This window comes from Podarcis pityusensis, assembly GCF_964106645.2.
Source record: "Podarcis pityusensis genome assembly, chromosome: 3".
Classification (NCBI taxonomy): domain Eukaryota; kingdom Metazoa; phylum Chordata; class Lepidosauria; order Squamata; family Lacertidae; genus Podarcis; species Podarcis pityusensis.
The window spans coordinates 60,918,274-60,933,690 of NC_138026.1; the positions used below are offsets into that span (position 1 = coordinate 60,918,274).

Genomic DNA, 15,417 nt, shown 5'->3' on the forward strand with positions numbered 1-15,417 from the left:
AAATCAAGTCATATGGCAATCAACTCTGTCTCCGTTCATCTGACTTGGAAGAGGCAGTTGAGGTACTGGACAGGTGCTTGGAGGCACATAAAGATCTGATGTGGACAGATGAATGGAAGCTGAGCCCTGAAAAGGCGAACGTGTTATGTGTTCCAAGTTCTTGTGCCCAGGAAGAGGGAAGACAGTGTGCTATGCATGGGGTTTCACACAGCCCTGCCCAGGAGGAGCAGGTCTGAAGCTTGGGGTCACTGGAGACTCAGGTGGCCTTGATGACTATGAGTGCCTATTCTGAGCGAAGGATGGTTTGTCAACAACTTTAGTAACTCCTAGACTGGATTATCGCAGTGCCGCCTATGTGGTGCTGCACTTGAAGAGGCCTCTTAAACTTCCAGAGATCCAAAAAGCAGCAACCAGACAACTAGCTGGGGTACAACTTGGAACTTACCAAACCTCTTTTTTAAAAATGGCAGCACTGGTTGCCAGTTCGTTTGAATCCAAATCAGGGTGCTCCTTCCCCACAAACTCTATTGGACACAAAAATTGTCAGAGGGTATCCCCCTGGTAGTACCACCACCCTTAGAACTTTGGGTATCAGTGGTCCAGGAGAGGACATTTTTGTGTAATGTCCTCCTCAGAGAGGTGTGTCTGACATCATCATCGTGTAGTTTTTCTCTGTACACTGAGGAGGTACCTCTTTAACCTGGCTTTTGATATATCATTAAAGGGTCTAACCTGTTCCCTGATCTTAAGCTGCTTATAAATTGTGGTAACCTGCCCTGAGGCCTCATGATGATTGATTAGATTCTTACCTGCCCTTCACAATCTCTTTCCTATACACTGTGGGAGAGGAGTCAGGTCCTAAAACAGGGATGAGGAATCTGGTTTTCCAAATGTTATTAACCTACAAGTCCCATTGGCCCTATCAAGCATGGTAAATGGAATGAGGGGATCTGTGCTCCAACATCTGGAGGGCCATAGTTTCCTCACCTTATAAGATATTTATAGGCCAAGTAGATTGATATATTAAGCACTGCCTCTAAGAACCCATTCATATGATTAATCTGGCATAGTATGCCTGTGGGTTTAAGATGTTTTTGGGATATACTGAAAAGTTATGTGTGCCAGCTCAGGACCCAACCTATATTTACCATACTAGTGGCCAATACACTTTCAGCAGCTGGTCAGTAAACACAGGCTAGGGGGTGAACTGAGTGTGGTGAAAGAGTTGCACAAATGGTCCCACCACACAAAAACTAAGCTTGGTTTTTGCTCAGCCCATGTTCAAACCACACCAATTAGACAGTGTCACATGAACAAGTCCAAAGCCACATCAGTGGCTCTGAAAACAGAAATAGAAAGGTGGATGAATTAATTCTGAATAAATCTTTATGTTCCCAGGGAATCCCTGGGTGTGAACAGACAAGAGTGGACTACTTATTTCCAAAGACTTCCTGCCAAAAGACTTAGCACTGAACGCCTATTCACCTTTGTTTACAATCCTCGGGTACTACTGGCTAACAGCAGCTGCAGAATATGGACTGATTACTATCTTTGGAGCCAAGGAAATTATGAACAGCACAAGATGTGACAAAACACTCTAATTATTCTGTCTTCCATACAAAAGCCTAATAACAAATACACACGATCAGCTTTCCCAAAGACTAGCCCAGGTTTACTTCACAGACTAGGAAACAGCAGAAAGCATGTCACATGCTACCGACCTTCCCCAAGGGCCAGATCCCTATGCTAATACTTATCTAGATATTTAAAATATTTCTAATCTACTGTTCAGGTCACATTGTCCTTGCAAGGTATTTCACAAAAAGTTTTAAAAACAAGTAACATAATAAAAACAGGCCTCTGTCTAAACAGGTGATAAAGATGACAACATGCATGATTGGTTTGAAGGGCTGACTCCCAAATAAGGCCCTCAATTGAAAGAAAAGTTGGGTATGATAGCGTAAACTGGTTCCAACTACACCAAGTTATTTACTTTAGCTTAAACCCAGATCTCAGTGGCTACCACAGGAATCGAGCTATTAGATCTTTATCAAGGTTTGAGCAGCTGATGATTGTGACTCCCTAATATTTATAAAATCTTGATAGGATTTGTAGGCAATGGGATCAACCCAAAGCTTAAAAGAATCATGGGAACAGTGTTTCATGAAATAAGAGAAGAACGGAAGTGGAAAGTACTGGGTATGAAAAACCATTATATTCAGTCTCAGCAAAAATATGGGAAAATTCCCTGAAAGCTACTCTCTGCTGGTATATGACCTCAACCACCCTTCGTCATATTTTTATGGTGCTTAACATCACCTAAGTGTTGGAGGGAATGTGAGGCATGGGGACTTATTTCCTTATGTGGTGGGAATGCACTCTTCAAGGAGCTGGGATTGGCTGCAGCTCTTTACCAAGCATGAACACGCAGTGGCAAACCTGGATTTACTATTTTATAACGTGTGTGAAACGTCCCCTCATTTTATCTTTAGGAAGCTGCCTTATACCAAGTCACACTATTGGTCCATCTAGCTCAGAACTGTCCACACTGACCATCAGCAGCTTTTCAGGGTTTCAGGCAAGGGTCTCACGCAACTTTACTTGGCACTTTCATGGACTGAACCTGGGACCTTCTGCTTGCAAGCAAACCCAGGAAAAACAAAAATGTGATGGGTTACGTTTGAATTTCAGACAAAATAATTGCCAAACAGCATTTAAGGGCCACTGGTGTAGATGACCTCAAGACCTTACTCCATGTGCCATGTGAATGATCTGGAATAAATAACTGCCAACCACAAGGCCACCACCTGGATGAGGCTCAGCAGGTCTGGCAAGTACTTCGACGGGTGAACACCTGGGAACTGCACTTGTGCAGCCCCCGTTTCCATAACAGAAGAAAGTCAGCATAGAAATGTAAGAAAACACAGACATAATGCGTATTCCTCTCTTCACCCTACGTAGGTACTGAGAAGAGGTAAATGAAGCCTGAGGCCCTTCGCTTGCCCCACCACCTGCATGCACGCGAGGGAGACTCTCCTCAGGTAAGCGCGCTTTCGACAGCAGGCGCGGCGGCTTTTGCCTTCCGCTCGCCGGAAGGAAGCTCGCCTGCCGACTCACCCGCGTTGTAGAAGCGGTCGAGCACCGCCGTCTCGCCGAAGTCCAGCTTGCCGAAGTGCAGCGTCTGCAGGTCGGCGCCCACCGCCTCGCACGCTTCCCTCAGGCTCTGCAGGGCCCCGCTCTCCGCCGCCTGCAGCAGCCCCGGACTCGCCTCGTTGATCACGTAAGACACCGTGGTGCTCCTGTTGCTGTGGCCGCCGCCGCCGCCGCTGTTGTTTTTGGCCCGGGCCGCCGTGTCGCTGGCGGGGCAGACGGAGCTGCTGTCCTCATTCCAAAAGGTGCCTGGCGGCGGCGCGCCTGGGCCGCCCAGGAAACCCCGGCCCGCCGTCCCCTCGCCTGCCGCCGGCGCTCTCCTGGCGAGCCCATCCTCGTAGAGCAGCGGGCAGCCGCCGCCAAGAATGCCCGGCGGGCTGGGCACCGAGAAGCTGATGATCCCCGCCTCGCTGGGGTCGCTCATGCCGGCTGCTCCTGTCCCAGCCGCCTCCTTGCCCCGGGACGAGACTTTATGCAGATGCCATGCCGCCGCCGCCGCCGCCTTTCCCCCTCGACCTGCTTTCTGCAGTTGGCTTGTGCGAGCTGTTGCCGAGCTGGAAACCGGAGCGGGAGGGGAGGAGGGAGAAAAGGAGCCCTTCTTTGATTTCAAGCTGCAGCGGCGAGGGAAACGCGGATTCCTCCGTTGCCCGCCAAAGCCACCATTGCGCACTCCTTTGCTGAGCCCCGCCGGCTCCTCAGGTTGGCGATCGGCTCATCCGGCAGCCCCAGGCGCCTTTGCAAGGGTATTACTGCACGCCAGCCGCCCTCGCTTTCGCAGGTCTTCAGCAAACCCGCCGCCGTTTGCGGGAGCGCGCCTCTCGCCGGTACGCAGCGTCTACCTCGCCCGAGGGGCTCTGCCAACGTGAAAGACCGGGGAAAAGCAAGCGAGCGAGCTCCCAGCCACTTGTTGCATTGCTACTGTGCAAAAGCAGCACCCTGCCCAGGAAAGGCTCCGCCCTCCTACCTTAGCCACGCCCCCTGCCCTGTAGTAGAGAGAGAACTGCGCATTCCTGCGCTTGTAAACATAAGACGAGCGCCAAAGTTTGGTCGAGAGGAATCGTGCGGCGCCTGAACCGAGAAGTGGCTCCTGTATGATAAAGCGCCCTCTGCTGTGCTGCTCCTCTCGTCGACTTTGCTCAAGGTTGCTTTTACGCAAACGGGAGCCCATTAAGAGGCTTCGCTTTACAGTCCCCACTTTCATTTCCTTTTTAAATGCAGAGACAACTAGTGTTGCAAGATCCTCACCGAGTATAATTTATAAATTTCAGTCCATTTAGATTTTTTTTTGCTGGCATATTCTTCTTCCCTGCCCTTCTCCCCAAGGTCCCAGGGTGGGTTACAGCATTAAAGCACATGGCATGAACCTTATTCTTGAAATACTAGATGTGAAATCGGATGAAGTTAAGCACATATACGAATTCTTATTCTGTTCTTCATCTGTTCAGATATCTTGGGGGGAGGGGTGTCTTGTTCTCCTTAGAGCTGGAAGGTAACAATGAACTGTTCTCTTTGGCAAAGGGTTGTAGCCAAGTGATTGAGCACATGCTTTTCATGCAGAAGATATTCCCTGTCCCAAGCATCTCCAGGTAGGGTTCAGGAAGGCCATTGTCTGAAACCCTGGAGAATTACTCTCTGTCTTTGGACTATAATGAGCTAGATAAGCTAATGGCCTTATTGGGTAAGGGAACTAAGTTTCCTATTCTTATTTATTTAGTTCTAAATCTTTTATACACATCAAAGCAATCCTAGGGTTGTTTCCACCAAGATGTTTCAACAAATATGTTCCAGGTTTTACTTCCAAGTGTACAGGACTAGGGTGGGTTCTATAGGGCTATAAACATTAAAGGCCAGAGTGATTACTGATTGGTTGATTGCATTTATATCTCACCTTGTTTTTCCAAGAGATCTGGGTAGCATACCATATTTTTCGCCCCATAGGACGCACTTTTTCCCCTCCAAAAATGAAGGGGAAATGTGTGTGCATCCTATGGGGCGAATGCAGGCTTTCGCTGAAGCCTGGAGAGCGAGAGGCATCGGTGCGCACCGACCCCTCTCGCTCTCCAGACTTCAGGAAGCTATCCGCAAGCCTTGCAAGCCCGGCGGGAGTTCTCGCGGGCTCACAAGGCTTGCAGGCAGCAGCCTGCAGCCCCGGCGAGTGTCCGCAAGCCTTGCGCGCCCGGCAGGAGGTCCCGCCGAGCGCGCGAGGCTTGGGGCGGCAGCCTGTCGCCCGAAGCACAGGGAGCCCTCAGGAGGGCTCCCCGTGCTTCGGGCAAGTGTCTGCAAGCCTTGCGCGCCCCGCAGGACGTCCCGCCGGGTGCGCGAGGCTTGGGGCGGCAGCCTGTCGCCCGAAGCACAGGGAGCCCTCCGGAGGCCTCCCGTGCTTCGGGCGAGTGTCTGCAAGCCGAGCGCGCCCGGCGGGAGGTCCCGCCGGGTGCGCGAGGCTTGGGGCGGCAGCCTGTCGCCCGAAGCACAGGGAGCCCTCCGGAGGGCTCCACGTGCTTCGGGCGAGTGTCTGCAAGCCTTGCGCGCCCCGCAGGAGGTCCCGCCGGGTGCGCGAGGCTTGGGGCGGCAGCCTGTCGCCCGAAGCACAGGGAGCCCTCCGGAGGGCTCCCCGTGCTTCGGGCAAGTGTCTGCAAGCCTTGCGCGCCCCGCAGGAGGTCCCGCCGGGTGCGCGAGGCTTGGGGCGGCAGCCTGTCGCCCGAAGCACAGGGAGCCCTCCGGAGGGCTCCCCGTGCTTCGGGCGAGTGTCTGCAAGCCTTGCGCGCCCCGCAGGAGGTCCCGCCGGGTGCGCGAGGCTTGGGGCGGCAGCCTGTCGCCCGAAGCACAGGGAGCCCTCCGGAGGGTGTCCCGTGCTTCGGGCAGGTGTGCGCAAGGCTTGGGGCGGCAGCCGTGGTGGGGGCATAAATTTTTTAAATTCATTTCCCCCCCCCCAAAAAAACGAGGTGCGTCCTATGGGCCGGTGCGCCCTATAGGACGAAAAATACGGTACACGGTTTTCTCCCCTGCTCCTTTAATTCCCACAACTACTGTGTGTGGTAGGTTAGGCTGAGGTAGATCATCGCCGAGTGGGGATTTGAACCCTCTCCCAATTCCCACTCCAACACTCTAGCAACTATAGCACACAGGTTCTACCCATTGACACACACTCCAGCATGTGCAACACAGTGTCCTTCTGCCTAAAGAATGCATATTATTATTATTATTATATTATTATTATTATTATTATTATTATTATTATTATTATATTTATTTTAAAATTGTTACATATAAAAAAATAAGCCTATCAAGAATAAACTTTCTGTCCTAACCTCCTTCATATGCTCATTTTCTGTATGCAAGTGCATTTTGCTAGGGGGAACATTCAAAGATACCATCATCCAACCTGTTCCTTGAAACCAAGTTCAGGGACCAATCCCATGCACCCACCAACATGCAGAAATAGCTTCCCTGTCTTCTTTGTGACTCTTTTCTTGCAATAGAACAAGCACTGTTGCTGATACCTCAAGGGGAATAATCCCCTGGCATAGCCATAACAGATGATGTAAGTGCAAATGCAGAACGGGAGACAAACAGACTGGAGGTAGTATGAGTTAAAAGGCTATGGGAAGAAACTTTTCATTTGTTTAATAAATGTAGGCAACATTTGAAGTGACAGGTCTGTTTGACATTCAAGCAAGTTTATTTACAGCTTGTGCCCAAGACCGTACATCTTTGCATTGGCTCAACACTATTAGAAAAAATATAAATAGAAAATACTTTATATGGGATCCACTGTTACACAGTGGTTACAATGTTTGTCTCAACTGGTAAAAGTCAGTATGTTTTGATTTCAATACAACCAATGGTAAAAATGGGAACAGTGGTCAAGTTAAGTTAGACAAAGCTCTTTGCAATGCAATTGAATAAATAGGGTGAATAGAAAGGGTGGAATCTAGCCACTTTCTCACAGCTTTCATCAAATATAATGTTGCTTACAGTGTGACCCCTCTTAACACCAAAAATGTCAGGGATTTTAATTCTGGTTATGTATAGGATACCTTTTGTGTGGCCCAAAATGGTCAAGGACTGAAGCACATGTTCAAATATGATAATTGGGCAATTGGTGGTTTCTGATTAAATTTTTGTGGCATCTACACCTGTCCACAATTTAATTAACCTATTCATTATATATGGAATGAAAATGTATCTGGAATATCCTGAAATACTGCAAGAGCTCCCACAGCGTGTTTTCCCTAGGGAATTTGCAATTTATAGGGAAAAAGAGCCTGTAGCATCTTAAAAACTAACAAATCTTTGAGCATAAGCATTCATGAATTATACATGTGCTGTAATAAAATTCTCATATCTTTAAAGTGTCACAGCCCTCTGTTGTTTCTGTTAAAACAGACTAAAATAGCTCTCAGTCTGGAAGTTTTGGCATTTTATAGAATAGTCCTTGGCTGCCACCTACTGTTCTCTTGAGTGGATCCCCTTTTAGGACACTGTTACATCACATAACAATATAAATTACATTGTTTTTTACACTTAAAATGTTAAGAATCACCATTAACTTTTCAATGACAAGCGTGTTCGTGATTTACAGCCATTTTTCTAGATCAGACAGGAACACTGTAGTATTTACGTAGCCAGGTCTGGAGGGAATAAGACTGTCTTGAAGTAACATAATCAAACTTTTAAAATTAATTGGCCTTATATTATTTGCTTGTGTCTAACACTGTGGACAGTGTTCTCGAAGCTACGAACATGAGTTTGACCAAGCTGCGGGAGGCAGTGGAAGACAGGAGTGCCTGGCATGCTCTGGTCCATGGGGTCACGAAGAGTCAGACACGACTAAACAACTAAACAACAAAATTTGTATTAAATATATATTAAAGGAAAATGATTGCCCTTCACCTTCAGTTTAAAATTTGGCCCTGGTAATAATTGTTGGCCTAGAATATTTTAGGAGCAGACAGAGCCCAACTTTGGGGCAAACCTTTAACCCATAATTTATAACAGGGCTGGGGCACATCAAGCCTTGGGGCCAAATGCTGGCCTCCCTTGGGACTTTGACCAGGCCATATCTCCCCCTAAGCCTTGTTTCACATCTTCCTTGAGTGTTTTGGCCTGGCTGGAAAATGTCAACACTGATGGCACTCTCTGCTTACCTGGATGGTGATAGAAGGGTGTGTGAGTGTGGTGTAGAAACTAGTCTACTATATGGAGATAGATTTTATATTAATTACCCCACCACACACCTTTTCCTCTGGCACTGCAAGCAGCCCCCAGATGGGAATGCCACTCATGGATTAAAACAGGTTCCCTGCCCGTGATGTATAATGTAAACCACCAGCCAATGCTTCTTTATCTGCATGTATTTATCATGTATATGGCTGGATTGGCTGCTTTGCCAGATTATAAACTTAGAATCCTTAGTTTTGAAAAGAACTTTTATATGGGGGCAGAATGTTGGGATACTGCCAGGGAGACAAAGTCCATCATGACTCCACGTTGCCTCCAGACGTCCATCGATCTCCCGTAGATACAGTATCAGCAATTAGCGACACGAGGTCCAGAAATAGCTTGCCACATTCCAGAGCTCATGCACGCTCTATCAGCAGAATTCACACAGCGAAAGATGCACGCAGGAGAGCATTATTTACAAGTTTATTCAGCGTTGGTCAGAACAAAGAAAACATGACTGCCTGCTTCGGTGTCTCAGGCACAGAGAGAAAACGAAAGCATAGACACAACAGAAACATCCTGTGAACAGGAAATACGCAGGCTGTGACACAAACATCCTGCTCCCTTTTAAGGTGGAACGGAAATATCCTAACACAGAATTCCCTTATTCTGCTTCCACTTTCACTCCTCTTTCCCCTCATTATCACCATAAACAACTGCACTTCCAAGACACAGCCTGGAAGAAACACGGCTACTATCTTCCTCAGCAAGTTCTCATCTGTTTGTGATTCAAGAAGTATCACACTGAACCCAATTTAAAAGGATGCACAATTCCTCTTCCTCTGCTCTAGCCTTGCAAAAGCCTCCCACTTCCTCAATGACGCAACCTTTCAAAAGGGAATCAGCCCAGAGAAGACTGAGAGGGAAGGAACTCTCTTCCACATACTCTGCAGCTGTTGCTGCATGCCCCACAAAATCAAGGAGACACACAGAAACTTCTTGAAACACAAACACACACACCAGCAGCTAATCTAGAGGGTGCCAGAAGGGTGGGCAGAGGCCTCCATCTCTTCAGGCATCCAGCACAGCACAGTCTTCCACTCACACTTTTGCTTGGGATTCACCAGGCTTGCTAGAACTGTGGCTGCACTGCTCTTCCCAATGCAATTGGTATTACAATTAGCACTTAACTGAGAAAGGCTGAATTCTTATATCCACATTTAGAAGGCATTTCTATTATACAGAGCCCCTTATCCTTTTCTGATACTTCAAGATTTTTGAGAATTCTCATGTATGGCAACACGGCTGTAAATTTGTAAGTTTCCCCAGGGCTTCCATTCTGGGATCCTGAAGCCCACAACAGAAACGCCCTTCTTCTCAAACCTTCTTGTTTTCAATGCTGGGACAAGGGTCAACACTGTCTTTGAGAGTCAGCTAATTTACTCCCTTCACTTTTCAGTCTAATTTACTCCCTTCACTTTTCAGTCTAATTTACTCCCTTCACTTTTCAGTCTAATTTACTCCCTTCACTTTAATTTGAGGATTCAGCCTAAGTATATTTTAGAATCATGTATCAAATTAAAAAATTAGTTTCTAACTTCTGAGCGGCAAGGTCACATCCTGGATTCTCAGTACAGAGCACTTCATATGACAAGAATGATGTTTTTTGATGGGTGGAAAATGATATAATTCCATAATTTCTTGTTGCACACAGGGTACTTTTGATAAATCTAATGCACAAGTTAACATGTTTAGTCAAACAAAGTTGTACTTTGTATTAAAATTGCTTAATGGTTATGCAACCCTTTTGCAAAATCTCATTATTTATGCTGCTTATCTTTCAGCCACCTACGCAGCTTGAAACCGATTGAAACTTTCAGGCTTTTTGACAATGCCAACAATAACACATCCATGCAGGAAATGCTAGAGGCTAAAATAATTAGGCACTGGTTTTTACATGGCATTGTTTATCATTCCAAGTTCAGAGTCGCAAAAGTGTGTGTCTTAAAACATTTCAGTTATTACAGAACAATGTAATAATTTGCAGAACGATTACTGATAAAACTCTACTAAGTGAGTCATTGGACTTTTATCATGCAAAAACTTACTCACATGATAGGATTTCACAACAAACAGAGCTGCAATCCTATGAGATAAAGTGGTATTAAAATCAATTAAACTTTCTTCTCAGAAAACATGCATCAGATAAGTCTCAAAGCTGCTATCGGAAAAGCATTTGCTCCTGAGAAAACTGACTCAAAAGGGACATCAATCCCACAATGTTAGATATACTTATTAAGATGTGGCATGTATGTTTCTTGAATCGTGGGAAGGAAGGAGGCAGACAGGCTTGGAGGAGGAAATAAAACATACAGAAAGGGGGCAGAGAAAGAAATTAATCTCCTTCGCCCAAGAAGCAACAAACAGACCACTCAGAAAAGAGGAGAGGCAGGAGAAACCAAAAAGACACATGGGAGCAGGTGAGGGAAAGGAAATGAAACGGAAGCTGCCTCCAGACTGTCAGTATTTTGTGGGAGGGAGTCTACGCATATTGGAAATTAATGTTTGTGCAATTAAAATGGATTTAAGTGCTCTGCTGCTCTAGTGCTAGTGCAAAAAATTTAAAAAGAACATTGCCTTTTTGTAGTTTGGAAAGTGATGAGGAAATGCACTGAAAAGTGTGGGACGAATGAATGATTAATAGGAAAACGCCCACAAGCAATTCAGGATGAATGCTCATTATGATATAACCTTCCATCATGCTTTGTGTAAGCAAATCAGAATGAGTGCTGAACACACTGGACACGCCCAAAGAACTCTGCTTTCTTGGTGCCAATCTCAACCTGGGGGAAAAAGAGAGAATGATAAGAAACTGGAATCAGTGGCACTCCTCCTACTTCCTTTCAAAGCTTTCTGTAGTTTTCCAATGAGAGATTGCTCCTTTCTCATTTCCAAGGAATACAGAAAAAAAGTAAACTCCTGGAGAGGGGCAAGAGTGCAAAAGTTTCACAGGCACTGGAGGAGGCTTTCAGGGGCACCATTGCATCTGCCACACTGGGGACACTAGGCCTAATATGTTGTCAGGTGAGAGCTTATGGTGGAAGGAATCTGGCATTTCAACAGAGCTGGTACAGTGGTGCCCCGCAAGACGAATGCCTCGCAAGACGAAAAACTCGCTAGACGAAAGGGTTTTGCGTTTTTTGAGCTGCTTCGCAAGACGATTTTCCCTATGGGCTTGCTTCGCAAGACAGAAACGTCTTGCAAGTTTGTTTCCTTTTTCTTAACACCGTTAATACAGTTGCGACTTGACTTCGAGGAGCAACTCATAGAACGCAGTGTGGTAGCCTTTTTGAGGTTTTTAAAGACTTTGGTGATTTTTGAAGCTTTTCCAAAACTTTCCCGACACCGTGCTTCGCAAGAAGAAAAAAATCGCAAGACGACAAAACTCGCGGAACGAATTAATTTCGTCTTGCGAGGCACCACTGTATTTTTGGTAGTCCTGTATCTGTGTTATCAACATATTTTATGAATCACCAGTTAAAAATGTAATTATCACCACCTACTTTTATTTCATTTCCTACTGACCTCATTGTTTACAATTCCCCATACACATCTCAACAATGTATATTCTCCTGTGATTTAGAATAACACTTTTATGCATCAAATGAAGTATATCAGAGATAGCCAATATGCTGCTATCCCATCATAACTTGTGGCACACAAGTTTCTACCTAGCATTCTCCCAAGAGAAAAAGGCTTCACACAACTCACTCTTCTTCCAGTTACGTACAATCCTCCATACGTGGAGCAAGAATCAGTTTTAAAATGAAACTGAAGGGAGGCTGGGTTAGTTGATCTCTTTCGTTGCAAATGCTTTGAAATAATTATGTGGTAAACCACCCCCTGGGGGGAACCAAGTTTTTTTTTGTTCCTTGTTTGTTGGAACAGAACTCTGGTTCTATTTTGTTGTTTGGGGCAATGCAGACTGGAGAATGCAGTCAATGAAAAAGTTAAAAGCTCACATTCTGTGCATAGAGGTTAATTCTTTTGTAGTTATTTCAAACAACACACATTTTAGAAACTCAAAGCTGCCTCTTTTCAATCCTAGTAATGCTACCTTACTGGCAGAAAGTAAAGCAGCATTCAGATTACACCAGCGCCCAAACTTTTTTAAAGAGGGCCAGATTTGATGAAGTGAAGGGCCATGAGGGCCGACCAAAGGGCCAACCAATGTTGTTGACCTTTTTTTAGGATTGAAGTTGTTGAGCATAGAATATTTTTCCAGATTAAAAGGGAACCATTAAACAGATTTTTAACCATTTGCCATGTCAAACCTGTTCACTAGAATCTGAAGTGAACATTTTATAGGACTATGGCAAAACCCAGCTAAAGTTTATGGCAGGGGTGGCCAACTCCCAAGAGACTACGATCTACTCAGAGAGTTAAAAACTTGCAGTGATCTACCCCCTTTTCAGGTCAAGTTCAGGTCAAAGTTGTTAGTTTTTTCAGGGAGGTGGTAAAATGTTTAGCTTTTTTGGGGGGGAGCCACATTTGTACAGTTTCTTTGGGGGGAGCCAATGATCTACCAGTGATCTACCGAAGACGTCCAGTGATCTACCGGTAGATCACAATCTACCTGTTGGACATGCCTGGTTTATGGGAACGTGCTTTGTCATTACTGATTAATTGCTAGGCTTCCTCTTGTGCTTTTTTTGGTTAACCCTGCCTTTTTGCTCTGGAAAGCAAACTTGCTAAATGCACGCTGCCACCTGCTCCTGTGCTTTTTAGAGGCCTAATTACAATAGTATCTTCAGTTTTATGCATTTGTCTATTTTTAACCTTGTAAATTACCCTGGAATCAATCCTCATGAAGATCAACATAAAAAAATTCCTTCCAGTAGTACCTTACAGACCAACTAAGTTTGTTATTGGTGTGAGCTTTCGTGTGCATGCACACTTCTTCAGATACCATGCACATGCATGCACACGAAAGCTCACACCAATAACAAACTTAGTTGGTCTGTAAGGTACTACTGGATGGAATTTTTTTATTTTGTGTTGACTTCGGCAGACCAGCACGGCTACCTACCTTTATCTAGTAGATCAACAGTTCTAACTGAAATAAATTTAAAAATTCAAGAGCTACACAGGCGAGGGCTGCATCCCCTGTGGAAGTATTTTGCCTTTGTAGTGTCTTTAATGCCCCCAAAGCCCTGTGCAACCCTCATACTTTTAAGCCTCGTGTAGTCTGTCTTTACATATGGGGCAGGGCCAGCCCCTCCATGAGGCAAGGTAAGGCAACTGCCTCCAGAATTCACAGGGGCGGCAGATCCAGATGTAAATCTTTAGTCCCCCTCCTTGTTGCCTGATGTAGATCTTCATGCTCCCCTCCATCCCTGCTGGGGAGGGGGAGGCCGCCATTTTGTGGCTCGCCTCAGTTGCCTCAATGTATCGGGCCACTCCTTTGCGTTGGGTTAGAGAACACGATTAACGGCGCTTCAAACCACGGCAAGGAAACGAAGCGCGCCCAACTCTGCTTGCTATCGTGTTTCACGTTTCTTCCCCGCACGTGGGGGGGAAACGTCCCTCGAGCTGCGACGCGGAACCGGAAGCCTCGTTGAAGAAACACCGAGTAGGCTACTGCTATTGCAAGCCCTAGGGCGCTTCTCCATTACCGCCCCGCCCCAGAAACTGGAGAGGCGGCGCTCTTTGCCCAAACCTATGATGGCGGCGGAGGTGACTTCTGCCCACAGTTCCGGCGGCCGGAGCTGGGCGGGGCGACGGCAACGGGAGCGGGACCTCCCCACAGAGAAGGAGAGGAGGCAGCGCCTCTCCCGCAGCCGGCCCGGGATAGCTCGAGCGACGCGGTTGAGGCTATGAGCCGCGGCGGCGGCGGAGGTGGTGGTGGCGTGCCGGCGAAGCCCCCGAGGGCGCAGGCCTTCCGCCTGCCCGGCCGCCACGGCTACGCAGTCGAGTTCTCGCCTTACCTGCCCGGGCGCTTGGCCTGTGCTGCCTCGCAGTACTACGGAATTGCAGGTGAAACGGCAAGCAGAGTGCGCATGCGTGGAGAGGGGCAAAGCCGTGTTGTGTTTTCCAGGCTGCGCGGTTCTTCCTGCCCATCGACGTTGGTTGAAGGATGTGGTTTGCCGGACAAGCAATTCTTTTAAAAAGAGTAATCTAAAAAGAAATCGAACGGCATCCCGTTTGCATGTTCGCTCAAGCCTTGCTTATTTAGGATTACCTTCCAAGCAAGCGTGATCCCAGCCTTGTTGACTTGACAGCACTGTCCCACTGATTTCGGTGGGGTTTGCTAGTTGCTGCCGTCTAGGCTTGAGGGCTGCATCCTTTAGATGAGTATGCGCTCAGTGGGGCTTGCTTTGGAGCAAACACGCTTGTGGTCGGGCTCGTGCTGCGACGTTGAAAGGTTCCCACAGTGCATAGTAGAAAAAGGCAGTGCTTTTTTTCCTTTAAAAAATGTTTAGGGGTACTCTCAATTGGACTCAAGAAAACCACCATTTTATAATTCAAATTGGGGAAAATAAATACAGTAAATGGACAAAAGTACGAAGATTCACAAATGTTTAGGGGTATGCGTATCCCCAGAAAAAAAGCACTGGAAAAAAGGCATCCAAACGGAAGAAGCGTGCTGTAGGATTTCTTGTAAGATTCTGAGCTGGAGAAAAGGGTGTTAAAATAGCTCTCCCGTTATGTGCAGTGTCAAAACTGTTTACTAAAACACACATACCTAATCCCAATCGTTTCCATGGTTGTCTCTGCTGATGATCTGACATAGGATGTGCTTTTTTGAGGTACTTGTGGCTGATACTTAGCCATAAAGACCAACCTTAACAGTGTTTAAACATAAGGGCCTAAGAACAGTCCTGCTGGATCAAACCAAAAACCCAGTGGCCAACTATATGCCCATGGAAAATCCATAAGCAGGACACTCTCCACTTGTGCTCCCCAGCGACTGTTATATACAGGGATATCACCTCTTATACACGCTAAAGGACAACTTCATATTCTGTCTATGCCACCATAGTATCTTCTTTGTTTTAGAAAATGGTTGATTCCAAACTGTAACACTTAACTGTAACACTTTAG

General features: G+C 46.5%; 2 protein-coding genes and 1 long non-coding RNA gene across 6 annotated transcripts in view; 1 reads left to right on the forward strand and 2 right to left on the reverse strand.

Moving 5' to 3' along the window:
• MAP3K5 (mitogen-activated protein kinase kinase kinase 5) overlaps nucleotides 1-5,057 on the reverse strand; it is a 100,433-nt gene extending 95,376 nt beyond the window's left edge. For 2 of the 4 annotated variants that reach the window (XR_013984340.1, XR_013984341.1), the window contains exon 1: nucleotides 3,118-5,057. Coding sequence is in view for 2 of the 4 variants with exons in the window: in XM_080999503.1 (XP_080855629.1) it covers nucleotides 3,118-3,574 (457 nt within the window). In the remaining 2 variants the exon portion in view is untranslated. The remainder of the gene's footprint in view (nucleotides 1-3,117) is intronic. The other 2 variants (XM_080999503.1, XM_080999502.1) reach the window with 1 other exon arrangement.
• A 3,725-nt stretch (nucleotides 5,058-8,782) lies between these two features.
• LOC308473922 lies at nucleotides 8,783-14,405 on the reverse strand. The gene is made up of 2 exons (XR_013984405.1): nucleotides 14,301-14,405; nucleotides 8,783-11,156 (listed from the first exon to the last, which is right to left on the reverse strand). It is a non-coding gene; the product is annotated as an uncharacterized lncRNA (long non-coding RNA).
• The window catches only part of PEX7 (peroxisomal biogenesis factor 7), a 52,704-nt gene continuing 51,351 nt past the window's right edge, over nucleotides 14,065-15,417 (forward strand). Inside the window, exon 1 of the mRNA XM_080999750.1 lies at nucleotides 14,065-14,349. Coding sequence (XP_080855876.1) covers nucleotides 14,190-14,349 — 160 coding nt within the window. The 5' untranslated portion in view covers nucleotides 14,065-14,189. The remainder of the gene's footprint in view (nucleotides 14,350-15,417) is intronic.